This window comes from Paramormyrops kingsleyae, chromosome 16 (genome assembly GCF_048594095.1).
Source record: "Paramormyrops kingsleyae isolate MSU_618 chromosome 16, PKINGS_0.4, whole genome shotgun sequence".
Taxonomy (NCBI): domain Eukaryota; kingdom Metazoa; phylum Chordata; class Actinopteri; order Osteoglossiformes; family Mormyridae; genus Paramormyrops; species Paramormyrops kingsleyae.
This window is the reverse complement of record NC_132812.1, coordinates 29,138,249-29,165,891: the sequence shown is the minus strand read 5'-3', so window position 1 is coordinate 29,165,891 and position 27,643 is coordinate 29,138,249. Positions and strand designations below refer to the sequence as shown.

The 27,643-nt window shown below is 37.7% G+C and overlaps 1 protein-coding gene across 4 annotated transcripts in view; it reads right to left on the bottom strand.

Annotated features, from left to right (window-relative positions):
• Positions 1-226: 226 nt before the first annotated feature.
• Positions 227-27,643, bottom strand: part of LOC111852786 (dachshund homolog 1-like) — an 80,785-nt gene continuing 53,368 nt past the window's right edge. For 2 of the 4 annotated variants that reach the window (XM_023829034.2, XM_023829032.2), the window contains 8 exons: positions 22,412-22,584; positions 21,673-21,808; positions 21,146-21,280; positions 8,821-8,972; positions 8,134-8,281; positions 6,694-6,837; positions 5,220-5,288; positions 227-3,003 (listed from right to left, as the gene is read on the bottom strand). In XM_023829034.2, coding sequence (XP_023684802.1) covers positions 2,966-3,003; positions 5,220-5,288; positions 6,694-6,837; positions 8,134-8,281; positions 8,821-8,972; positions 21,146-21,280; positions 21,673-21,808; positions 22,412-22,584 — 995 coding nt within the window. In that variant the 3' untranslated portion in view covers positions 227-2,965. Of the gene's footprint in view, positions 3,004-5,219; positions 5,289-6,693; positions 6,838-8,133; positions 8,282-8,820; positions 8,973-21,145; positions 21,281-21,672; positions 21,809-22,411; positions 22,606-27,643 lie in introns of all 4 variants that reach the window. The other 2 variants (XM_023829033.2, XM_023829031.2) reach the window with 2 other exon arrangements.

The window sequence follows — 27,643 nt, the reverse complement described above, 5'->3', positions numbered from 1 at the left end:
ATTTATGATCATCCATTGATATTATTTCTATTTGATTATGCAATAACTGAGACTGAAGCTATATTTCATCTTGACTCATGACTGCTTTCCATCTACCCACCATACTTATTTAAACCATTGAAAAGCACAGAATGACAAGGCTTCACTAAAATTTTACAGGCATATATCAATTGCGGGCATGAATCAGATATTAACAAATATCAAACAAATGCATTTTACATGACACAGTATTTTTATTTCTGATTTCGTTTTGGAGTAACAGTAACTTATATAGCACATGCACGCATGCAAACAATTGCATGCATGCACACATTCATTCAAAATCCCACATTCATACAGACACATAAACTGAACTCACAATTCGAAATAACGAAATTAAGTATTCTTTAAACACACAGACATCCTTGCACGTTAATACAAATGGAAGGAGAGCAATACCATCATACATCCTGTAACTGTGTACATTTTAAGCATAGAGTTATTTATATAAAAGATTGCAAATAAAAAAATACATTGGGCTCATTAGATAGTGTGACGGTCACATTAGAGTTCAATTAACTTACAAAAAAAAATTAAGGTTAAAAAATAATAGTAATAATTATATGACAATGATAATCATGAAATTAAAAGTAGCTGCCCAGTGCCTTACAAAATGTAAGATCTCACATGATTATCTTTAGGAATTACAGTATGCCATTACTCTGCAAAATTAATGATTGCAATTAAACATAGTTAGCAATATCCCCAATACTCTAGACCCACAGTTTAAAGCCATGAATCCATAAGTTTTATCTTCTTTGTATTTGTATATTACTGGCATTGCTGGAAATTTTATCATGTTTGAAACATGGATTTGACTGACTGAGACTTCATTTCATATATAACATTGACCAAAAGGACAGTTTTAAACACAGCATGCTTAGCCGCTTGAAATGTAAATCCCGGAGCGTAGAAAATTTTAAGAGCAGATTGTTGCTATTTTCAATGTCACGTGCAGATTTTTAACTTAACCCTTTCAATGCATATATAACGTTAAATAACGATAAATGATCAGAGTTTCAGTTATTCACCCTTTCAAACACCCACCCACTCATCGTTTCTTCTGCAGTGCAGTATTTCAACCGTGGGAAAGGCTCCAACATTCAGGGGTGCATTTTACAGAAATTAACAAGATTTAAAAGTACTTTGTCTATGAATAAAATTGGCTAAATGTACCTATATTTAACCAATATTGAGTGTTTTATTGTTGCTTAAAGACAAACACAAAAAAGGGAGAGTAATGGATAAGAGGCTATGGAACAAGTGGACTATACAGTGTATACCCACTGTAAAAGAGGTAAAATGGTATGATTTGTACTGAGGCCAGTTTTGGTATGTTATTCTTGTAAATACAGCTCACATGATAAGCTGGCTCTCACACTATATATTTGGCAAACAATTCACAGTATAAGGGTATTATTTCATATAAATGATCATATTTCATATATAACTTTGCAGTGAAAGGGTTAAATATGTAAAATAAAACACCGACTCGTATACTGACTATGAATAAGCTGGGAATTGGATGCTGGTCACCAAAAGCTGTCCTACAATGGTAGATTTGATCAAATATGTTGTCCAATTTTCAGTAGAACAGCAAACAATATTTCATGTTTTTGTTGTAAATGTTCGTCGTAAATTATATTAAAGCATAAGCTGAAACAAAATACAGAAGAAACTTCCAAAAAAAGAGAAAAATCCAAGCAATAGGACGACTATGAAGTGAATTTTGAGCTGGGTCAAATCAGTCCTATACTGTATTAATTTATTATGCAGCATAATTGATGAATCATTAAAATTTGTGGACATTGACATGCCTGCATGCATCCTGACAAAATGGCAGCTATTTTAAAAAGATAAAAGTAATAAAGATAATAGAAAATAAATATATTCAATATACACATTTTTTCCTTAGTAATTGTACTACACACATAAAAATGTCCTCTAGTTCTATACACACATACCAACTGTGACAATCAGCATTACTTTTCATCTGATATATACAGCAGTAGCAAAAAAAATATGATCTGAGTTTATAATTTAGAAAATGCATCGTTGAACTACTACTTGTGTCCATTTCATCACTGCACTGTAAAATTGACTGTACTTTCTCATGAAACCCATGGTTTTGCATGGTGCTAGGGGTAGTAGGTGTAGTAGGTGTAGTAGGGGTAGTAGGTGTAGTAGGGGTAGTAGCTAGACTGTAAAGATAAACCAAAACCTTTTCTGTTCAGGATGCAATGTAAAAATCTAAACTGCTAATCATTTGAGCCCTGATATTTCTCATGTTCTCAAACTGTTTTAGTCTTCCGAACAGGAAATTGTCATATGGCATACGGTGGATTTCAAAAAACAGACTTTAGTGTTCTTCTATTTACAGGAAAAGCGCACTCACTCTACATCCATTTGCAGGATGCCCTTGGCTTTCAAACATAACCTTCCGTACAGCTGAGGGTGCTACTATAACCATGACTGAGAGTATCCTCTGAATGAGTATCTCAGAGAGACCATGAGAGTATCCTCCAAATGATACTGTATGCTGTACGAACTCTTTAAAGCCAAGTTAGTACATCAGTGATGTTTTGCAATAGTCTCCTTCGAATGATACTGTGCGCTGTACTCACTCTTCAGAGCCAAGTGAGTACATTGTTGATGCTTTTGTGATAGTCTCCTTCAAAGTACGCTGTACTCACTCTTCAGAGCCAAGTGAGTGCATTGTTGATGTTTTTGTGATAGCCTCCTTCGAATGACACTGAACGTCGCACTCACTCTTCAGAGCTGAGTCAGTACATCGTTGATGTTTTCAGATAGTCTTCTTCAAAGGATACTCTATGTTGTACTCACTCGTCATAGTTCAGTCAGTACATCATTGACGTTTTCCTATAGTTTTCTTCAAAGATTACTCTCTGTTGTACTCACAGCTGAGTCAGTACATCGTTGATGTTTTCATATAGAGTCTCCCATCTGTAATACAACAAATTAAGGTGTTAAGACGCAAAGCTTTTAGTCTAATCAAATACCTCGGGCTGGATGTGGTTGATTAAGTCAGCTTAACTGTAAACAAAGCACCACTTTTTTATATTTAGAAAGGGAACATGGAATTAATTAAAGAGCAACATGACAGTGCAACATTGTTAAATAAAAATAGCAAAATATCACTATTTTAAAGGACATTACAATATAATTATTATATAAATAAGTACAGTACTCAAGTTGCTTCGCTATTAATTACTGGCAGATTCCGAGAAACTACAGTGAATGTGTTTCATATAAAGAATTTTAAGTAGTCTTTCCCCGCGTTTTTTAAGAAGCATTACAATAACTGTAAGTATTGTCAGTTACCTCCCTATAACAAATTTTCATAATGCAGCACCAGTAGATAATCAGTCAGTTGTGAATAAGCTACTAAATGTAATTAGTTTAAGGCCTTAGTAACCACAGCAAATATCTAAGAACTGTAAAAGAAAACATCACATCAAGGCTAAATAATGATTGATATAAAAGGATTGACCTGCTGTTCTAAAATACAACAGGCATTCTTCATATGAGAAACAATAAATAGATAAAAGTACATAAATGATTAGTGCATTAATACAATACTACAAAAGAGAGCCACTTTGTTTCACAGGTAGATATACGGTGGCCTGTATTTTAAACCTCAGGAAAAATTACACATCAGAGTAATGCATGTCTAAAATGGTAAAGAATGGTTTAAGAATAAAATGGAAAACGGTATTTGAAAACTGCCAAAAGTTGCCAAATATCTGTGATATTCATTAATACAATTATAAAAAAAATGCAAAACATGCTTTCACTTTACATGTAATATAAAGTGGTGAAAAATATTAAGAAATTTATGTTTTTCTTTGTACCCAATATTGTAATATTTTGCTTAATGCTACATTTCCTAAAATAAATGCTACCATGATACGTTAAAAATTAAAGACGAAAAAAAGGACTGAACTGTTATATTATAAATAAAACAACAGGAATTTTTCTTGACTTTCCTCAACATAAAATTCCTTTGAAAGATTAATTAATACAAGTAAATTATGCAAATTATGCACATGCAAATATTTCATGAAGACAATTAAGGGAACCATTAATTATTGCCTTTTTGCTTCATTGAGATTCACCCATTTAATTTTAATTTCACTTTAACTGTTTTTATGTTTAATCGTGCAAAAAATATATATCTCCTAAATGGCGACGGAAACACTGGGAAATTATCATGTATATTTATCTGTATGAACTCCAGGAATACATCAAGTGGAAAGTTGCTGGAATCAAATAAAACTCCTCCCATGGAAACATCAATGCGGTCCATCATGTAATCCCACAAGTCTGCAGTCAGAAAATGCATTGCAAGTCCATTCTTGGCATGGATTCAAAGACTGGAAAATCTATTAATAAAAGTGCAAGCAGTTAATGCTGCAGAATTAGACAGTGTGACACAAGACAAATAGAAATAATTAATTCTCTAAATGATTCTCTCATTAATGTGTTCTTTTACCACAGAAGCACAGTAAATGCATTACACAGCTCTTGCAGGCTTTTTAAGTGTGATGAGCTTCGGTTGTGAGCTTGTGTAATTAATGACAATATTCAGCACTTTTCTATGCCATTTCACTATAATTATAGTCCACCCATGACTGCAGAGTACTGCAGTGTGATATGAATTACTGACAATGTAGTTCAAATTAAATGGGCATACATGCGTCTCCTGTGATATACTGCCCTGCAGTTTATTTTCAGGGTCCTCAGCAGCCATATAAAAATCATTATATCCTGTTCATTCATTATGAAAAAGACTCGCTAACAAGTGTGCAAAACATTAACAGAAAAGAATAAAGTTTCACAGTTTCACAATTCTGAAGTTTCCCAAATATCTTCAGTCTCTCGTGAAAAACGACAGTACATCTAAACACAGAGGCGTGTCAGAGTGAACCGAGGAACATGATGGAAAAAGACTAGAGAACAAATTGCTGTATAACACTGAAAAAATGTACATATATTTCCACACAAGTACAATATCCGGACAGATTTACTCTGACCTTCATCTTGACTTGAGGAGATTGCAGCCCAGATGGCAAGGTGCATGCCTGAACAGCAGGCTGAGATCAAATAAAGCTTATTCACAGCGGCATGAAACAAATTTACAGCCTCTTCAAAGCATGTACCTTGTATTGTCCTTTCAGCATCTGTTCTGCTGCTACTGTGTTCAATCTCAATGTCTTGGGTCAGCGAGTCTAGGGAAAGGGAAGGGTCAACAATACATAAATTAAGAGGAAAATAGCGCTTTGCTATTATTCATACATAATGACATAAATAACTGAATCTGTACTAACATAAAAGCACTGGCTTTAATAATAGCAACAGCACTGAAACAGAGCTGAACTTACTGACTCCTAAATAGGCATTATTTTAAATACATTAATAAGTAAATATACAAAATAAACAAACAACAACAATTACAATAAGAATAATAATAATTTCATAGATCGCTGCAATTTCATTGTAATTACAATAATAGCCCAAGGCTAGTTTTCACTGCATGTTTTGTTGTACTACAGTACGTCTTGCTTGTTTTAGAACCACTGACACATTACCTGACAAACCCCTATACATTAACCATCATCTGACAAAATTAACAGTCATATAGACATTTATTTTAGTTTTTGTTCTATTCATTGCCTGCCATTATTGCCCCGTACCAAGAACAGCATCAATATAAGCTGGAGAGAAAACATTTAAAAATTACAAATTATTATTACAAAACACATCATACCGACAAAACTGTAAGTAATCCATTCATCCATCTTCCAGCTACTTAATCAGTACAGTGTCTATAAATAATGTTGGGCAATGAAGCCCAACCAGAGCTGGCCTGCGCTGGGGGCTGCATAGGCGATGGTCTAGGGCGCCATTTGATTAGGGGGCGCAAAAGAGCGAGTGAAAAAAATCAGAAGAAATACCTCTGGTCGCCTCCTGTAACATGATAGTTCTTTTAAATACTTTTTAATACTTGACGACTTCTGGCGCAAGCTACCTAGTTAGAGCCAAATATCCTGCTCTACTGACACGTACTGTTTTTAATGTAAATGAATTAACACATTTTTTGCTGCTCTGGGTATGCATGTGGGGGGGGGGATGTTGGGCAGTCCAATATAGACAATGAAGAAGGAAAGGGGTGCATGGTCAGCTCAGGAAAGAGAGTCAAGTGACCATGACTGTTTGTGTTCATTCAATACAGTACATCTGTACCTTGTCCCTGTCTGTAGGTATACGTCTGTCCCAGATATATACCCTAATATTCTCCTTACTTTATGTAGTCCTCTACTACACAATCTCTGTGTAGTTCTTGCTCACTGGTGGACCTGACGGCCACTTTTTGCCACTATGTAAGGCCCTGCACCCTGCCTAGGAGGAAAGTCCAGCAGTCTCAGCTCCAGTTGGCTAAGCCATATGGGTTTGTTAGTCTTCCTCACATGGGGATGACAGCAGAAGTAGGTACAGGAAAGGGGAAGAACCTCTGCGAATTCAAGCCTGACTTTTATTCATCCGATTCATGAATCAGATATAAGTGTGCAGCTGCCATTCAAACAAAACGATCAAATCAGTGAAAACAGGTAGCAGGTAGATTAAAGCGCCAACCATTTGCAGATCTCAGGCTCGGCGTTTGTGGCGTCTGCTTCAGCATCTGCTCCACCTGATCTCGCCTTCTGGACTCGTACTCCAGTGCTTCCTGTAGCTTCCTCTTTGTCTTTTTCTCCTTTTTTAAGCGTTTATGAAGGATTGCTAGAGAGGAAAACAAGAAAGCAGCCCAGGCTATTGACTGTCACATCTCCGCTTGGTGTGTACCACAAACTAAAATGTAACCCAAATAATATTACTATAATATGACCAGGTGATCCTGCACTTTAGTCTAATTAAGTTGTAACTCAGAGGTGCATCTGTTCCCAAATGTGACTCCCTGTGGTCTCACACTGATGGAGGTCAACCAGCTTTGATCCTTTTACACACACACACAGTAAGACAAAGAGAGCTGTGACTCACATTATGCCAAGTTACTACCCAGACTCAAATAAGCTCTTTAAAAACTAATAGAAATTTCATAGAAAATGAATGATGCAATGTACACACACTTGCTCATTGAAATTATGGTTAAATACACCAGTCTGGACACTCCTGCTTATAATGCATGTGTTTGCATTTTAGCTGTTATTCACCTGAGGCAATGGAGCAATATCGTACTTATGAAATATTGAAGAAGTGTTCACCATCTCAGAATGTTCTCAAATTTTATACTCTTCAAAATAGCCCCCTTTTGCTTCGTTGACAGCATTGCAGACTCTCTGCATTCTTTCAAACAGCTTCCAGATGTAGCCACCCGGAAAGCTTCTCCTACAGTCCTGAAGGAGGTTCCACAAGTTCTGTGCACTAGTTGACTGCCTTGCTCTTACTCTTCAATCCAACTCATCCCAAACCAGCTCTGTAGGGTTTAGGTCGGGGGATTGTGGGAGGGCAGGTCATCTGTCTCAGCACTCCGTCTCTTTCCGTTTTCATAAGACAATACAGTACTTACATAACCTTTGTGTTCGCTTAGGGTCATTATCTTGATGAAAAACAAATGACTTCTGACTGTAAACCAATCATTCCATCCTTGTGATGCTAAGATACTAAATAATGTGAAACTTTTGTTTACAAAAATAACGAATCGTTCAAAAATATTCAAGTATTTAAAATTAGACATTCAAGAGTGTGCTTCCATTTACAGGCAGTCTAAGTCGTTAAACTTGAAAATGGAAATCAAGCTTTATGACAACAGTTCAGTAAAAGGAGTTACAATGTAATTATGGCAGAATACTTTTTTATTGCGTCCATTATGCAAAATCCATTTAAATGAAAAAGAAAACAAACAGGACTGAATTACACACTTTTAGTTCTGTATTTGCTATATTTCTCTTAATTATCTTGGAAGTTAAGCAAATCAACGCTGAGTTCCATGGTATGATTTTGTGTTGGCAATCTGCCTCTGATGGTAATGGCTGATGTTCCCCGTCTGTGGGGGGTGGGGGGGGGGGGGGGGGTTACCTCTGTTTTTCTGCTCCATCGCCAAATGTTTCTCCAGCGCCTCCCGAAGCTCCCTCTCTCGATACAGCTCCATCTTCAGCTCAGTCTTCTCCAGCTGCACCTGTTTTTCTTGCGCTCGGGTACTGTCGATGGCGACCTTCAGAAGCCCCTGGAGACATGCTTCAAGAGTTTAGTGCTGTTCCATAAATAATTACATAATTTATGAAATGGCCCCGTGAATAAAAGTAACATGAATGTTTTCTTTTTGTGGGGGTAGGATTCATCAATTTTAACATGGCTAGCTTATGTCCCAGTTCTGTCTTACATTATAGGTATCCATATATTAGAAGCAGCATTAACTTTGAAAATCACAGTTAAAAATAGTAATTAAATTGGTTTGCAGAATTTCCACATAAGTACAAACAGACTCAGGAACAGCTTCCTCCCACGAATAGACAGCAATAACTCGCAGTATTATCCCAATCACCACCGTTATTTATTAACCACTGTTACTTTAATCTCAGCACCTTGTTTTCCTACTTGCATGCAACTGTAATTTGCATACGCATTTTATGTATATTATAGTTCACTACAAAGGAATTCTTCCCTTTGAATCATTGAATCCTTTGAGATGATGACAAAAAAAAAAACTAGAAATAAACATAAACAAACAAACAATAAGTAACCGTATGGGAAACGTGGGTGTACCTGTATGTTTGTTAGTAGTGTCTCGATGGAGGACAGGCCGTCGGGACAGATGTGGGGGGAGGGGAAGCCGGGGGGCAGTGCCTGTCCAGGTAGACACAGCCTGTCATAGCAGTCCCTCACCTCCGGGGGGCACAGGGGAGCCTCATCATAGCCTACGAATGATAGTGTTCACAAACCCCAATCATAGGCAGCCTAACGCCCCTCTACACAGGATATACGCCGTCTTCATCAGAACACAAATGCTTTGACTCCAAGTCAGTCTAATTCAGCCAGATAAAAAAGAAGAGATAATTTAGTGTTAGGGCCCAGGAGAACTGAATGTGGCAGATTTTGTGTACGCTGGTATTGTGCGCCATTAAAATTGCATGTTCCCTTTATAATGGGCTGCAAATGACTAATAAGTTCCCTCATCTGTTTCTAAACAGAGCTTGATTATTGATGCAATGTGTACTTTTAGTGCATTCAATTACACAAAAGCAATCAGACCTCTGGTGGGAAAAGCTATTACGGGTCATTCATGTTTTTAAGGCAGCGTTCGTACACAAAGGCGTTACGCACGGTCCTTGCGATGCAGGTTTACGCCGCTATCCAGCCCACCTGGCGCATTTGGATGAACACTTTCTTTCTCTGGTCTGTTACAGACCATGACACTAAGGTCACACAGGCTTAAATGTGCTCATTTAATCCCAGCACGCACAGCATTTATGACGGGGAAGATCGCTAACTGGGAAGGAAAGCTGAAAGCCCGAAATTAAACACAGTACGTTAGTAGGTTATTTGAGAACATGATGAAACATTACAAAAATGCAGCAATTTTGAACTGAACCAGTTTTCACATGTATGTGTGTTTCATGTCCTGTTTAGTCACGTGTGATGTCAATCAGGGGCCCCCCAGTCCAGACCAATACAGGTATTTTCCAAATTTTCTAGACCCCCTATCACTCAGGGGGCCCTTGCCTTATGGCACCTGTGATGTGAATACAAAATCCAAGTCAAGCAACAAGGGATCCCCGACACTATTCACTAAGGTCTGCCAAGCCCTAAATCAATTGAAGTATTAATGCGACACATCTGTAGGGGTCACTCTGTTTTACTGCAACAAATGGCCTTTACATCGCCAGTCTTGATTTTGATAAAATCTGGCATGTGAATTACAAATAGCTCCCAGAGCTCAGAAATGTTTTTCGTTTATTTACTTTAAAAGATCCTTTTGACATCTAGCATGTTTCCTATACCCAGGGGAGCAAGAAATGTCCATTCAGAGTGTTCTCCTATGAGCTGTAACGTTTTTTACATCTAAGAAAATCTTAAAAAATAGTATTTTTTCATGGTATGGTGAAACCCAACTTTTGCATAAGTTTACGTTTCTTTTGTCCAAGTCAAATGGGATCTTACAAAATACATTTTTTACTACTGCTGCTGCTTTTGGTCGTATTTATAATGAAATACACATGTATCTGTATCTCCTGGACATAGAACATTGACCTGTTACTTGATCCCCTTCATGAGATAAGTACAAGTCTTTTTAAAACAAAACAAACAAACAAGCAAACACAAATAAATAAATAAAAGCTATCTGAGCTCCCCGAAGGTTATGTGGGGGTGGGGTAATTTATTTTTTTCCAATAAAAAACTTTAAAATATGTGTTGTTGTACAAGGAGGTGTAAGAGTTAGCATGCTCTGAACTTACAAAAAAAAAAAACACACACTAATCACACTCTGTTTTAGTTTGCTTATTTCATGGAAATAGACTAAACTCTTGCATGTACATCACGTTTTGGGGATGTATCAGAGAATTTCTCCTTTGTCTTCGAGATGAATTCCAGGGCTGCTAAAGTTAACGCATTAACACATACTATTCGTTTTAAAGTCATGACGTGTTACTCTTTCTTTGATCACGTTAATCATGCAGTATTTTGATACCAAAATGGGATAAAAGTCTGAGCAAAGATGCTTAGTGGAGACCTTTAGTATTCCTTCCTGGTAGTAAACCTTAGTATTCCTTCCTGGTAGTAAACCTTAGTATTCCTTCCTGGTAGTAAACCTTAGTATTCCTTCTTGGTAGTAAACAACGCAAGAGCCACTTATGTTCTTTTTGATCCGAATCGATCTGATACCAAGGTTGGTATTGCTGATATCGATATTTGGAGCTGGTCCTGGGGGTGGGAATTTGCAGATTATTCCATTTTCCTACTGCCTAACGGGTGGCCCTGCCTGGTGGTACCTAATGCCCTGCTCCCTATAATAATACAAACATTTCAATTACTAGGTAAAGAAAATCTATATTTTTTCATTAGAATCGATTCTCAAAATGAAACATTCAGTATCGATCCACACATCCCAAGCCAGCATCTCACTGGGAAACAGATGGCGAGGAAAAGTGTGGGGACATTGCTGCTCGACTCACTGCAGACGCAGGATAAAAATATTGTGATTCAGAAATGGTTGTTTTATTTAATTTAAGCCTAATACCTTAAAATAAGGATCTCTCCAGGTATTCCACCAATTGCAACAGGGACTCAGGTCCATTGTCCAGAAATTTTGTTCCAGAAAATACAGTGAAAGGGTTGAAATACATACCAGAAGTCACGTTCAGTTTTTAGATTTTGTCTTATCATTCTGTATGATCTATAGACCCACATCTGTCTTTAATAAATTTATTATTATAAAATAAATTCATTAAAAAATCCTTTGCATAAACACTTTTAATCCCTGGAGAGGATGTTATAAAGACAGATGCACAGATGGTGGCTAGAAAGTAATTTAAAGAATGGCTCCCTAAAATGGTCCACAGAGGCTAGTTAGTGACCATATGTTTACAGAAACAAAAATAGATAAAATGCAAAAAGCATATGAAACACGAAAGCCTAGTCTTTCATCCCTACCTTATGCAACCACTGACTCTTACACTCTTATTTCCCGTTACCACAACAGTCAGTGCTGTTTTCAATAATCAAACAATAAAAAAATGAGTATGTAATACAGATATGAACTTTATTTGTGATCTTTTATAGTTTATCTTAATACTTAACATTCTTTCACCCTTTGGTTTATTTAACACCATGCACCCGAATCACTGACGTGAGCTTAATTGCAGAGACAGATGCTGGACTGAAGGCAGTGGAGTAAGGGGCCTGATCCTGTGTAATGTTTTTCCATGGCAGGTGGGGAAACTCATTGTGTTACAATACTAATGAAATCCTTTCAGGTCAACTGTGTCGCAAACAGAATCTCAGTCTTTCCACTGCACAGTGTGAGCGACAAACGAAAGTGAAACAAAATGCCGTGTGTCCAGAAGAGGGAAAGATAAGCCATGATTCCAAACTCGCATGACTGACCATCTCCACTGTCCTCCTTATCATATAACCTGAAATATTCTCCTCACTTCCACAGCTGTACAGTATATAAGAATGCATGTTTATAGCTATAGATTGTATTTATATTGTACAAGTTAAAGGCAGTGTTCATTTTGGCAAACATTTTAAATTTAGTTTTAGTCTTAGTCACTTACTGAAAGTTGTAGTTGGATTAAAGTCACATTTTAGTCTTTTGTTTTTGTTTTGTTGTAGTTAAGATTTAGTCAATGGCACTCAGGTTTGATTTTAGTCAATTTTAGTTAATTTTTCAGTCGTAATTTTCTCAGAGAGGTTAATGATACTGAAGTGGATTTTGCTGAAGGATATTTCTCCTGGCTGTATAAATTCCCTTGACACGCCCCGATTAACCCATGAGACCCACTGAAAGCCTCAAAAGCAAAATTTTAAGGGGGTCTCAAGATCGGTATTGCGTAACAATAGGGAGATGGGGACCCCCCCAAATATTGAAGGGTATTTCACACACTGGAAGTAAGCATACCTTAGACATAAGCACAGCATATACATAAGAATACTCTATGACACTTCGTTATCTAGGCTGAGAATGTGTTACTGACTTACCATACTTTCATATATAAAAATGAATGCCTAAAGTTTGTTAGAAAAAGTACAATTCAATCATATTTCCTTTAATGGTCGTATTTTTTCAGCATACATCAACAACACATACTTATACTTTTCCTTGTTTCATTTTTCTTATTAGGTCATTAAAGCACCCATCAAATTCAACTGTATGGCAATTTTATACTGTAATATTTTTCGTTAATATTTATCTAAATATCTATCAAACACCCATGTAATCGTGTGCAAAACCTGTCTTCACAATTTACAATAGACCTTCTTCAGAAACATAAATAAACTAAATAATACAGTAAAATTGCTGAAACGACAAAAAATAGACATTAGCATGGCATTAATCTTATGTGACTTTTCCTTCTGTTTACCAGATACAGTTTACATATCTCGGTTTAGTTTCAGGATGATACTTATCTCAAAGATTACCCTTGCACGCGTGTGTGTCCCTTAACGCTAAGAACAGTTCGTAAACAAACCGAACTTTGTACACCTTTCTACGTTCCTCCCTCGGGAATCGCCTCACCCCCTGTCTCACGCTCTCCTTCGCTGTGGCTCATTGTTGGACTCACTGCCAGTCACAGCACCTTTTACACCTACAGGACTTGGAGTTGCAGAAAAGTCCAGATATTTGGCCTGTTAGATATCTGACGGGCGACTGCAACGCATCGGCGACTCCGTCGGGTCGCATTGTAAAGCACTTGCAGATTTATGCCCAAGTAAATGACTAGTTAAAAAGGATAACAACCAAAGCTTTGAGATGACTACTGTGATCTGGGTTATCTGTCCAAACAGAGTCAGCAACTTCGTCTCGTCTTTACTCGTCAGAGCATAACGAACAGATATTTTGTCTTAATTTCCGCTGTCAACCATTTTTTCATTTATGTTATCATTCGAATTTAGTCATGAAGTAAAAGGTGGTCAACGAATACTTGCCATCAAAATTTTTGTTGACGAAATTAACACTGGTTAAAGTGTGACTGGCAGAGTAATCTATACCCTACGCTATGACCCCATGTATGACACTTTGGAAAAATATATAAACAAACACAATATTATTAAATATATCAAGGTCTGGTGCCTCTGACTGCAAAATGCAGCAGTTCCTCAGGTTGAATCACTTTTATGGTGTAAAACTCGGTATGTTAATTCATTCAGGATCAGAGAAATACTTTGCTCTAAGAAATCCAAAGAGTTTCCACTTTGCCGAGATTTAAGAACTTCCCTGCAGTGTCTACATAAAGGTTTTGTTTAGATTATTATGTTTCAGCATCCTGAGAACTTGGAAAAGGTGATCATCAGAAAAGATATTTCTTGATTAAAAATGAACTTCATTGTAAAAGAATTAATTTTTAATAAAAGAATAATCAGGTTAAGTCAATCGATTATTGATTTTGCAATGTCATGATTCTTTACTGTGTTTTTGCCCTTATTTTAATGCCACACACACACACACACACGCACACAAAAACACACACTTCCTCATTTTTTACAGGGAAAACAAAGGAAATGCCACCATTTATTATAATTTATTGTACATGACAACAGTTACGACTCCTTACTAGTCATAAACATTTCTGCCACATCTTTCTCTGAAATGTCACGCTTCAGACAAAGGATTCCTTTCCACATTCAGGTCTCCTTGGAGTAGCTATAGAAAATAAGAGTTTGTCTTTCATGTAAGTAGAGTGTCAAGTGTATTTATACTTGTTAAAATAACTGAAATATATGATGTATTTACATTTTTACTATATAACACCACACCCCAACCGCAGCTGTTTATAAACCCAATGATCTGCGCAGCAATACACACTGTGATCCGTACAGTGATTGTCACACCGACCTACACACTCATCTGCAGCGACCTACGCAGAAATCCGCTCAGTGATTTGCACACTGACCGGCACAGTGACCTGCAGAGCGTCCAATAGCAGACGACCGCAGCTAAATGTGTTTTGGTGAGGACAAGAGGACGTGTTAAAGTCATTATATGGGACTTGAGAGCCACTGGGGAACTGAGCCATTGTTCTGTTCTGATGACAGCCAACACTGGCAGCAGTGCTGGCTGTACGTACTGAGAGGCTTAAAGAAGATAAAAGGAACAAAAAAAGAAAAGAAAAATAATTGTAAACTTTAACACAGCAGAAGGGTCAGAAGCTCTGTTAAACCCGCATCACGGGGCAGACGGAAGGAGCCTAGTTCACTTACTTAAGGGTGTCTAACCAGGCAATGTGTTAAATGTGTGGAAATTGGTTTTGATAACATTATTCATAACACTGGCTTCACACTGCTTGAATTAATCACAATCCATTTACAGATGGGAGGAAGCTGGAATGGTATTTCCAGTTAAAGAGATTAATTTTTAAACACCTAATTGACAGGCTGGGGTTGGAGAGGATGAGCAGCAGATTCTCTGTACTGCTGCAAAGTCAAGGTGACTGCAATGAGCACTAAAGCTCTCAGCACAGGAGTGAGGCGGCGTCTCTGGCCCAAAGAGTCCCAGGCAGGAATTTCCCTCCACCCCTTATCCCTTCGCTATGCCTATTTAACAATTATTTCACAGTTCAAAAACATATGCTGTACAATTACATACTGATAAAACAGCTTAATGCACCGGCGAGTCAAATATTTCACTTTCAATGTTTCACATTCCACTAAATTCCGCTAAAATTATATTAATTTCATTTTGTTTCCATATCCAAGGAGAATCCATGGAGAATAGTATTATGACAAGCATTTAAAATAGTGTCTGATGTTAGAGAACATTTCTGTTCCAATATGTGTGTGTCTGTGTGTGTGTGTGGATTATAAAGAGCCAAAAAAATTACTTCCTGTTCTGGATTTCAAATCACATGTTCAGTGTTCATAATAATAATAATAATAATAATAATAATAATAACAGCATTCATTGAGCAATTATAAGTCTCCTCAAAACCAAACACAGATGGACATTTCTGGTCCATAAAGCAAAAATACAGACCAAGATTTTGTTTCAATCAACCAGTGTAGTACTCTGTCTGTACCTCTTTATACTCAACTGGTTGCTTGAAACAAAATCATGGTCTGGATTTGTACTTTCTGAATCCACCTCTGAAACGAAAGCACTTCCATAAAACATTTTTCACCACCACTGGTCATTAGAGGCTCTGATTAAGCATGAGAGTTATCACCCTGTTCTTCTGATAATAGCCACAGGACATTTTTTGACAAGACATTTCTGGTTTTAACAACTTTTTAATGTGTTTTTTTTATGTTAAGTACCTGCACATTGTCAATGGTATTGCATACAAATGACTTGAACAGAAATAATATAAATAAATGAACACAGACTCACTCAAAGGATGACACTATCTGAAGGACAGTACCTTCCTCACTTTACAGACAGAAAAATGCACATTAACAGCACTTCCTGCATTAGTTCCCCAAGGGTGCTGCATTTAAGCACAAAGCACACCTTACCACTTAGCTTCAAATGTCTTCCCTCCAATCTGGAAGCTGCATACTACTGCTGATAAGGCACTAAACGCGCTCTCCGCAGACCGGAATTGCTTAGCTGACCACAGCACATTTGCCGCCTTGTCCAGCCCATTCGTCTTCGCAGAAGCCATCATTCTGACACATTTAAAGTGTTTTAAAATGAAAAGCAGTTCTCTCTGTGTAGCATTCCTAAAAAAACACACACCCTCTGAAAATATATTCTCAGCGTGCGCTATCTCACAGAAGAACAAAGGCCCAAATTATCTCCAACGTCCTGAAGATACAGAAAAGTAAAAATAAAAACCATTTGCGTCATCAGCAGTATATCTTAAACGAAATCTGGAATTTAGAATCATACTGCAATTAAATATTTGGCATACCATCCCTTTATCAGGAGGCTCTAACATGATAGTACATCAGAAGGCCTCATCTACAGGTCAGAGACTTAAACTTAAATCAAATCACCATGTGAAGGATACCAGAATGCACTGTGGTAGGATAATGCTGCATTTAATGCTGTAACGTGTCGATGAGTCTATGTCTGCGCCCTGCGATTGACAAAGATATTCTTCAGGGTATCTGTCTACCTTGCACCCCATGCTACCTAGAACAGGTTCCAGAATCACCAGCCAACCTATCAAGATCCTCCACTGGATAAGAGGTGCTGGAACAAAGCACGTTTGGACAAAGTTTGCAAAGATATAAAATATCGTAAACATGAGACTTTATTTTTGTAGTTCAATCATGCATATCGTTACGTAATGCATATTGGCTTCTATGGTCATTCTTTTAACATAAAAAACTTGACCAAACCGTTTTATAACCAATGATGTAAAACTGATACTGTGTATTATGTTTAAAATGATGGAACTCAATAATAATTATCATAAAATAGGTACAGTTGCTCACTTGCAGCAGGAATTATAGTCAGTAATAGAAGCCATTAGCTCCAGTAAACACAGTGAATGGGAGATCACAGAGCCATTGCAATATCACATACATATTAAGCCATACATTCAAATTCATACATCAGGGTGCTTCTGTGAAGATCTACTAAAGATACATCCAACATTTTTGTACAAATGAACTGTTAATCCATTCAATGTCAGTATCCAATACCAAGGTGAAATAACATCTGTCTTATGCCAATTTATTCTAACTGTAGGCTAAAGACAACAAACAAAAACAAGAACCACAAATGGATACATTAACCAGTGGCGTTTTAATAGCAAATTACTCTTGTTGTTTCACTTTTCAACAATCAAAATGATCAAAATGACAATGCTGCTGCTATTACCAACCATAATACTTAGTGCCTGAATCCAAAAAAAAATCTTTCAGCGGCTGTCTGTGGCTCAAAGCAGTTTAATGAAGAACCACATGCCTTTAATTAGCTATTTCACCAGTCCATTCTATTAAGCCAAATTCTGATTAAGTCTGACCCCGTCCTTTTACTTAAACCAGTCTACTTCACCATACCCTAGTTTACATATGTAAACGCCATTGTTTAACTAGATTTGGTGCTGTGAGAAACGACAGCATTGTATTCCACAGACAGCCCTGTCATTGGATCAGTCTATCTAAGTCATTCTCATCCCACACTCACCAGCTTATACAATTTCTAGAAGTACTGGGTGGATCACTTGGATTTATGAGAATTAATAAATGTATTTTTACCTGAATGCTGGGAGCCCTTCTTGTGATATGTAGGTCTGACAGTATACTTATTCATTTAGCACACATTCCACTTCCAATCAGGTGATTACTCCTTTGTGTATGTTTTAATGTCGAGGTCTGAAAATGTCATTTAGGTAATTTATATGTTTAAATACGTATATTCTATTTATTTTGCTTTTCACTATGACCTAAATTATCTTTAACATAAAAGTTAGAACTGTAACTGATATGAAAATGGTGGTTCCCTTTTCTGCCAGGTCCCCCTTTTGCAAATTAGATGATTTTCAGGCCCAACCCCCCCACCCAGACAGACACACACACACACACACGCACACACACACGCACACACGCACACACACACACACACACACACACACACACATACACACACACACACACAGACTGGTCACTCACTATCCTCTCTACACTTTCCTAAAGGAAACACCTGCAAAGCTGTCATTATGGCATTAAGTTTGAAGATGTGGTATTTAAGAACTTCCATCCAACCATCCATTGTCCAAACCGCTTATCCTTCTGGGTCGCGGGGGGTCCGGAGCCTATCCCGGAAGCTATGGGCACAAGGCAGAGAACAACCCAGGACGGGGGGCCAGCCCATCGCAGGGCACACTCACAGACCATTCACTCACACACCAGTCACTCACACACCATTCAGTCACACACCATTCACTCACACACCAGTCACTCACACATGCACAGCTACGGGCAATTCAGTATCTCCAACTAGCCTCAGCACGTCTTTGGACTGTGGGGGGAAACCGGAGTACCCAGAGGAAACCCCACGACGACACGGGAAGAACATGCAAACTCCACACACATGTAACCCAGGCGGAGACTCGAACCCTGGTGTGAGGCAACAGTGCTAACCACTGCACCACCACGCTGCCCCCGTATTTAAGGATTTAACTGTTGTAATGTTTTTAATATAAAAATATTGCACTAATTTTAAAATGGGTATTTACGGCCTTTATGTATCATTCAATAAAAGATCAGGAAAGGCAAAACAAACAAACAAACAAACAAACAAAAGAATTTGAATTTGAATATGGAAAATTCAAGTGTCCTCTTTCAAAAACATAAACAAGTATCAGACTAGTGAAAACTGGGTTGTATTCATTTCAGTCCATAGCAGGGAAGTTCAATGGCAGTTCAAGCACATCAAAAGAAAAAGCAACTATGTGTTTCTTCATTTCAGAAAAGCATTTTGTTGTTGCTGCTAGCTGTTATTTTTGTTCCTAACTGTTACTGCTGCTCCGCACAGATTTGGCAGAGACTCGTTTTCATTGCCTCATATGTGAAATTTATCCATATATTGATACATTGTTTCCCTACCTAAAAGCTGGCTGTGGCACAGACAAAATGGCAAAAAAGTTTACAGACCAACTTCACAGACAAAACTACATGGTTTCTACTTGTCAGAAGGATACATGGTTTTCGCACTTGAAGCCGGTTTGATCAACATAATCCATTGATGTGCAGCTACAACCAAAACTAATTACTAAAATTCTATTCTGATTGCATCCGTTTTAAACTTGTCACCAGCTGACACTGTCAGTACATTTCGTCAGTTTCTGGCATCACATATTAATTTGCATTTTATCATCATCTCATTTACGTCAACGAAAAAGCCCTGTTGAGGAATGATTTCCGTTATAGTTCTCAATACATAACAAATGTTTGTTATTCTTGTTCTGTTATTCTTTTTTATCAAATTGTAATTAACAATGTATTAATTATTATGATGTTCTTTAAGGGATTTTTTTTCACTGAGATTCCTTGCCGGTACAGGAAATGCCATCACTAAGGTGATGTGAGGAAATATTTAATACTTCCATGCTTGGTGACTAGATGATCTATTTCAGTTTGAAGCATTAGTTGAATAAACAACCAAGCAGTAATGTTATTATTTCACATTAACACCATGAAAGAACTTGCTTAAAAAATATAAAAGGCTGAAGACATGAGTGATGATCATCAGGTAGCGATTCGGATGATTCTTTCCACTCTAATGAATGTGTAATACATAAAAGTAATTTAATGCTCTAGTAGGATCATAAGCCATGAAGAAATATAATTGAAGTACTAAAATGTTACCAAATTTGTTTCTACAAACTGATCTGATAAACATTCTCAATTAAAAAGGCATAGTCTTATACAATGCCAGGAATCCAAACAGCCATGCTTAATTATAAATGTATATACACATTCATTAGTATATGCATATGGACCCAAGTGAGTATATGTATGCATGTGAAACTAGTAATGTATTCTTATAATCAGACAATATTATGATATATGATTAGGTAATGATATGATATTACCTAGTTAAATATATTGGTTAGTTTCAGAGTTCACAGTGCAATTGCTTTTATCTGACTGCATTCATGCATACGTATACCGTACGTGCTGCTTGAATTGCCTTATGCATTATGTCAGCTTCCTTGTGTAAATTGTGCTGATTGCTCGCCCTTGCACAGTCCTCATTACACTAATGAAAACCTTCAAACTCAAAAAGCTAAACAACCTGCCAAATAAAGGGCTGAGGTTATTATGAAAATTACAACTCTGGGAAAGAGGAGCAGCTCTGTTCATTAATTCACGCTCAGCAAATTGCTAACTAATTTAGCTTCGCTCCTCTGCATTAATGGATCGTTTTATAAAAATGTTTTTCCATTGCCTGAGACCTGTGGTGAACACATCAGAGAACCCAGAATTAAAATAAACCTCTGAATGCTAGCTTTTTAGGGTTTAGCATTAAATATAAATATGGCATCTAACAATAATATGGCAAATGGCAATACCACAAGCATTTTTTCCAAATCCCAAGAAAATCTCCAGACAATCATTTAACTACGCTACCAATTTCAATGTAAATAGTTGAACTGTTAAACTTTAATAGATGTGTGAATGCTTTATTAACTAAAAAAAAATACAAACAGGACCTTTCTGTCTTCAGGAATTTTTCCATAGCAATGCTGCAGCTACAGTCTTCTTGATTAGACATTATAATATTTAAATATTTTAGATTTCAGAGGATGTTTCAGAACCTACATTAATGAGAAAGAAACATCTGGCCTTAAATACAAATTTCTTAGTGTCCTGGTGGAAGCTTGTCTTATCCATGGCATATTTGAACTTTGCGAGATGTCCTGCATCAGCTATAATTCTAGGCCAAAGTTAAGCGTATATAAAGGAAATTTCTAACCTTTTTCAGTTTCGGTTACTTTCGTCTCTTGTCCGACATTGTGAGTGGCCAGATCGCCTTCCTTTGGCATTGGGACGACGCTGGGAGACAATCTCAGAAGCATGTGGTTCATGGAGAGTCCATTCTGATGCGCAGCTTCACCATTAATATATATAAAAAGACAGTTTATGTGACTTTAAACATACATATTTGTTTTCACTTCTTTTTCACAAAGATAAATCAAGACTGAATCACAGGTGAGCTAATCACTGTAAATATCATCTTTAAGTATTTTGAACTTCATGGTAAGCAGTACGAAATGGCTCAGACAATGTTCCTTAAGCAAGCAAATCGATATATCATTCTAATTCTTTGTTAATTTTCTTTAAAATGCCTTTTTATAAGACATTATTAGACTAAATAAACTGGGGGGGAGGGGAATGGCATGGCAAAATTTACAGTCAAGAGGCTAAATTGACATTTCTATTAAAAGGTTGTCCGCAGAAGTAATTAAAACACATCATCGATCTGTCTGTGTCAGTACTAACGGATTCTGTCGGAGGAGCTCTCTGTGTGGGCGGGGGAGGTGGACACACTCGTGCTCTGGTGAGAAGACGCCTGGCTACCGGGTCTCCTGCGGTCTTCCACGGAGGGGGCGGGAGATGGGCTACCTGGGGTGCGTTCCTGCCGTCCGAGAGAGAGAAGGAATCAGTCTGGGCACCATACCTTGACATGCAACCTTGTCCAGCTAGTGTATTATTACACATGATAGACCATGTACAGTGTGCAGTACAGTATACGAAAGTAATTACCGCACTACAATTACAATTAATGTAATTTCAAACAATGTGCAGTTTGGCCATTTCAGTAGCTCCAGTGAAGTTATATGACATGCTTAGCAAATATTGTTGGATGTTGTGATTCTGTATGTTATTCACCTCAAAGTTAAAGTTATGAAGGTGGATCGCCACTCTTTTCACACATTCACAGAATACTTTTACAAGATTTACTAAATTCATTTTGGGGAACCTCAGTTAACTGTACTGGTCTGTTTGGTTAATACTGCTATTAAGATGAAGTGAACAGGCGCTGAACAAGAGCTGTCAGTTGTCTTATTATTTTAATCCAACAAAAATCAAAGATTAGCTCTAAATCTACATTCGTCAACTAAAACAAACAAAAAGAAAAAAATATCCAAGTAAAATCAAATTGAAAACAGAAGCACTTTCTCAGTTTCTGCCAGTGCATTCTGATGAGATGAAGGTAAGCATCTGCACATTATGTCACCTTTATCACAGACGTGACCATTCGGGATGGCGCGCTCTGTGCCTGAACAGCTGCAGCCATATTAGCAAAGGTGTTGAGATGGTTCATCTGACTCATCGCCATGGTGACGGAGGCAGGAGGCAGGCTGACCGGGATGAGAGGGTGGGGCATCATCATGAAGGGCTGCTCCAGGCCTAAGGGACAGCGCCAGCTTGCTTAATGTACACGGGGATGAATTCACAGTCAGGCAAGAATGTTCACCCATCGCCTTTTGCTTCTCAGCATCAACTTGTGTTTTAAAATGAAATTTTATCGATTTAAACAATTTTAAATAGTAAACAATATGCTGTTATTAGACCATTAAAGCAGACCTACAAAGTATTTCTGTGACATTATACGTGTAATTTTGCTCTAAAACTCTTTTTCTCACTTTCTTTGACAACAATATTAATTTTTCTGTTACCATGGTTGGATCGGCCCAGTTTGCTTATTTAATAGTCTAATACAGTTAAAGGCATAAAACAGGTACCATTTTATTTATGTGTAGCTGATATTAATGATCAAATTTTTCTTTTTCTTTTTTTTTTCTCACCCAGTGTTCATACATGACATCTGTATGTAATGTCATCAGCTATGCAACTTATGATCTGCAAAGTCACTCTTCTGTTCCTTAGTTAATTTGCCATTAAAACTAAAAAAAAAAAAACTAAAAAAAAAAACTATAGAAAGGGTTATCTTTAAGGAATATGGTATTATATTCAAATTATTGTTAGATAGCATTATATATAATTGCTTTAGAATCAGTATTGTTAACTGGGGTAAGACAGTAAATTATGAAAATGCGTTAATCGGGATTAACAATTTACTGTGGATATAAAACAATAATGAAATATATAATTCAAATTACTTTAAATTCCATAAATCAACCCAGTAAATTCACTGCAAGTAGATGAATAAAATATGATTTCAATCAGTCTTATCCCTTATCATTACATTAAATTGCATTATGCACACTATGCAGAATTATGACAATTACATCAGAAGTTGATAATTTTAAAGGGATGGCAAAATAAACAGACAAGAAAAGTTCCAGCTGATAAGAATTTCCCTTTTGTAATGAGAGATGGACATAGATGTTCAGGCCACAGGCCAGGCACCAGTGCTGCATATTCGCCAGCAGTGAATCCAGGTTGACATTCCCTTTAAGCGATCAAAAGACACCACTGTCATTGTCAGACTGTAGAATCAAATGTTAGTGCGTGATTAAGTGCCACTTTTTACTTTCCGACGTGTTGAGGGCAAAAAAACGGAAACGTCTCTGTACAAAGAGAGCCAGTGCACAAAACAGTTCAACATCACTTTTGAAGGAAATATCAGGGGACAAAGGGCAGGGAAGTTTGAATTGGGGGACCTTTTGAAAGAAAGACACAGCATTAGACAGACACAGAATTAGTTCCATAGCCGGCCTTTTCCCCCTTGAAAGGAAAATTGATTACCATAAGAAAGATAGCATGCAGATTAACAGGACACATCCAGGAACGTGAAAAGGGAAATAGGATTAAAGCCAAGGAAAGCGAACACCTCCCTCGGTCATCTTCACTTGTAGACATTGATACAAAGATTTTTTTTTTTCCCCACTTTCCACTGACATGGTGGTCTTACCAAAAATGAAATGAACTACAAATCATATATACAATTTATATATAGAGTACATCCATAATAGCTTATTACTTCTCTGCCAATACATAAACAAATAAATAGTAACACATAAACACACACACACACACACACACACACACACACACATATATATATATATATATATATATATATATATATATATGTGTATATTTCTCAATCTATACCATCAATGGTCTCTTGAAATGTAACATACGTGATAGCTGGCCATAACATTGTGTGATTCGCTCACGATTACCAAGTTAGAAAGAATTAGCCACCCTGAATTTGTACCCAAGCGGTAGAATCTCAGTTGCATCAAATGAGCCTCATTTACCTAACCTTGCGTCAACTGTCAATATGAAGCGCAAGTATTGCGAGTATTAATACCTATGTTTAAAATCAAGAGATATCAAAGTTGCTTCTACCATAGTCAACAACAGTCAAGTTTTTCTTGATTTCTTCTTTTTGTCAGTAGTATCTGCTTTAAGAACAAATTCTTTATATCGATAATTCTTTCTTAATCAAAATTCACCCAGAAGGCCAGGCATCTCATAATCAATTAATCTTCTGTTCCGAAGTACACTAGTGGCTACTCGCCATGCACTCAGCAAATAAATACTCCCTGAACATAATGGCAGATTGGTTGGAAGCTCCATTTAAACAGCCTTTAGTTTGAATCGTGTAATTCTAATTGAAAATCTTGTTCATGTTACACATAAACAGCAAATAATTTATAACAAGCTGTTGTGATTAAATATGTCAGCTGGTGCTTATTTATTTATGCAAGTCTGACTAGCGGCTACATGCAGGAAATGGCACTGCACTCAGCTGGGCCTCTGACAGGCCTCAATAACAATGGGATTATTCAATAACTAATGAAAAAACGTTTCAGTCAGGCTGGCATGGTGACGCACTGGTTATCACTGTTGCCACTGGGACCAGGATTTGAGACTCTGCCATGGTTCCATGTGTGTGGAGTTTGCAGGATCTCCCCGTGTCGTCGTGGGGTTTCCTCCAGTTTCTCCCCCGCAGTGCACAACCATGCTGAGGTTAACTGGAGTTTCCAAATTGCCCGTAGGCGTGTCTGTGTGAGTGAATGGTGTGTGTGTGTGCCCTGTGATGGCTTGGTGCCCCATCCTGGGTGTGTGAGAGTGCCCTGCGATGGGTTGGTGCCCCATCCTGGGTGTGTGAGTTTGCCCTGCGATGGGTTGGTGCCCCATCCTGGGTGTGTGAGTTTGCCCTGTGATGGGTTGGTGCCCCATCCTGGGTTGATCCCCCTTGCGCCTGTAGCCTCGGACATATTGACAAACCTCATGTTCTTGAATAAAGCCCCAAGAATAAGCCTAATAGAATGCTAATAGAATGTTAGCAGTCAGCATTCACTGTGTGTATATTTATGCATCATAGGTTGTTCTAAAGATTTAGGTAGGAAAGATGTAACCATGCGATTGCAGTTTTTGCCATAATTGAATAATATTACCTGATCCTCATGGCTCCTCATGCCTTTTGAATACATATTAATTGTACACTAACAGCACAAGGATATAAGACATTATAAATATGAAAGTGTTCCGTTTATAGTCCGGTGAAGGTAATATTAGATATCAAAAATCATTATTGAATTGCAGTTGTGTATCCTTGAAAGAATATATCTAATGCAAGGTTATGGCATCTCAGAAAGCACGGGGTAAGGACACCCCAGAAAGTCTTCCAGTCTATCACAGTCACACAACGTAAAGTACGTACGAGTGCACGCAGAACGAACCTTGGGATCTCATAAGGAGGGAAACCAAAGTGCTGCACAGTGAATCCCGGAGTTGTAGTTCTCAAGATCCGGTCTTGGTCTCGAGACCGCTCAACCTGATCTCGGCCCTGTCTTGGTCATGAGCCCATTTTGTCTTGGTCTTGGCCATAAGTCTCGAAATATTATGAAACCTATTATCTGAATTGATATACAAAAATATTTCTTTCCCCTCACTAAGTGGAAATAAATTTCCCCACGCTGTCCTCTAGTAGCAGCGCCACTTAAAATACTAAATTTTATCAATTTAAATAATCTTAAATAGTAAACAATATTAGGGTAGTTAACCCTAACCCTAAAATACTAAAATGTACGACCAGCTGTCTCAGCGGTATAACGCTATTGGACAGCTTCAGGAGGCACAGGGGCTGCTGGGAAGCTATATCGAGAGAGTCCGGTGCCCGCTTGTCCGTGTGAGCCCATCTTGAGTGGATACGTCTTCGGCTGGGGAGCACTTCTAATCAGGGCCAGCCAAATTTGAGGTCACCGAAGTCTGGACCTCGGTAATTTTTTAAAGACCTAAAAATAAAATTTGATGCTAAATATTCACCTGAATAATATTAAAAAAATCAGCAGTTGAAAATGTCTGCGGGCTAAGTGCATTCTTAATTCAGCTCGAATGCGTCATTAATAGTGTCTGCTGTGTGTGTGTGAGAGAGAGAGAGCTGGAGCATTCAGTATAATCATGATAGATGATGCGAAACTTGCGAACCGCACGCGCTCACTTCGCTGAAAGCGGGTCGAATTCACCTTGTGTGCGTGTGACCAAGCAGCATCGCGAGGGAAGGGGGCACTGGCAGCATATCATTCGGAAAGACAAAACAATGATCGTTATCTGTGAAGAAAAAATAAATTAAAAAAACGTTCCGAAACGGCAACTTGGTATAGCATCCGGAGTAAAGATAATTGCATGAAACATGTTAAATGTAAGCATAGGCTAGGCTACTCTGACCATGTTAAAGGTTGGGTTTCTTTCATATGATGCCTAATGGACTAGATTAGGCTAGCAGACATTTCCCGTAACGTAAATAACAATAATAATAAACAGCTTATGAAGAGGACGGTATCAGTCCATAAAAACATTTCAAGGCCAAATTTGGATATCAAAACAAGTGTACTTGATGTTGGCTTGTAACGGTGTGTTAATATCAAGCATTTGCCTTTCATTTCTATCCTTATATATGGTTACAAATATCCGCAAATTTCATGCTTCATACCCATAATATTTTACTGCTCTGTAATGTTCTAATGACATAGACCTAAATTCATTCAGTAAGGCACATTCACATAATAGCACCACCTAACTTCTTGTAACCTAAACCATCAATTAATTGATATGAACTCTCATTTAACACTGCATATCCCGCAGAAAACAAGCCTCCTGTATGTATGATGTGATGGACAAGACCCACCCCCCCAATCCCCTCACCCCCGGGTCCCAAACACTGCTGCGGCCCTGCTCCCAGTCACCTGATAACGCATCAGGAACTGGTACGTTCATTTTTGAGAGCTATTCCCAAGGTATCTGTTGCAGTCCTCCATCACCAACTACCCCTGTTATGCTGGACTGTGTTGAACATTTTTGGTAGTGTTTATTGTTCAATGTTGATTGTTAGATTTGTGATTTACTATCGCCGTCAGGGACCTGGGGGAGGGCTTTGTGTATGTGATTTTGTTATATTATGTGTTTTTTATATATCTGTATTATTGTTTAGAGTATATGAACATTAAAAGTTTTCAATAATAGGGTCTTTTGGAATTACATAAATGAA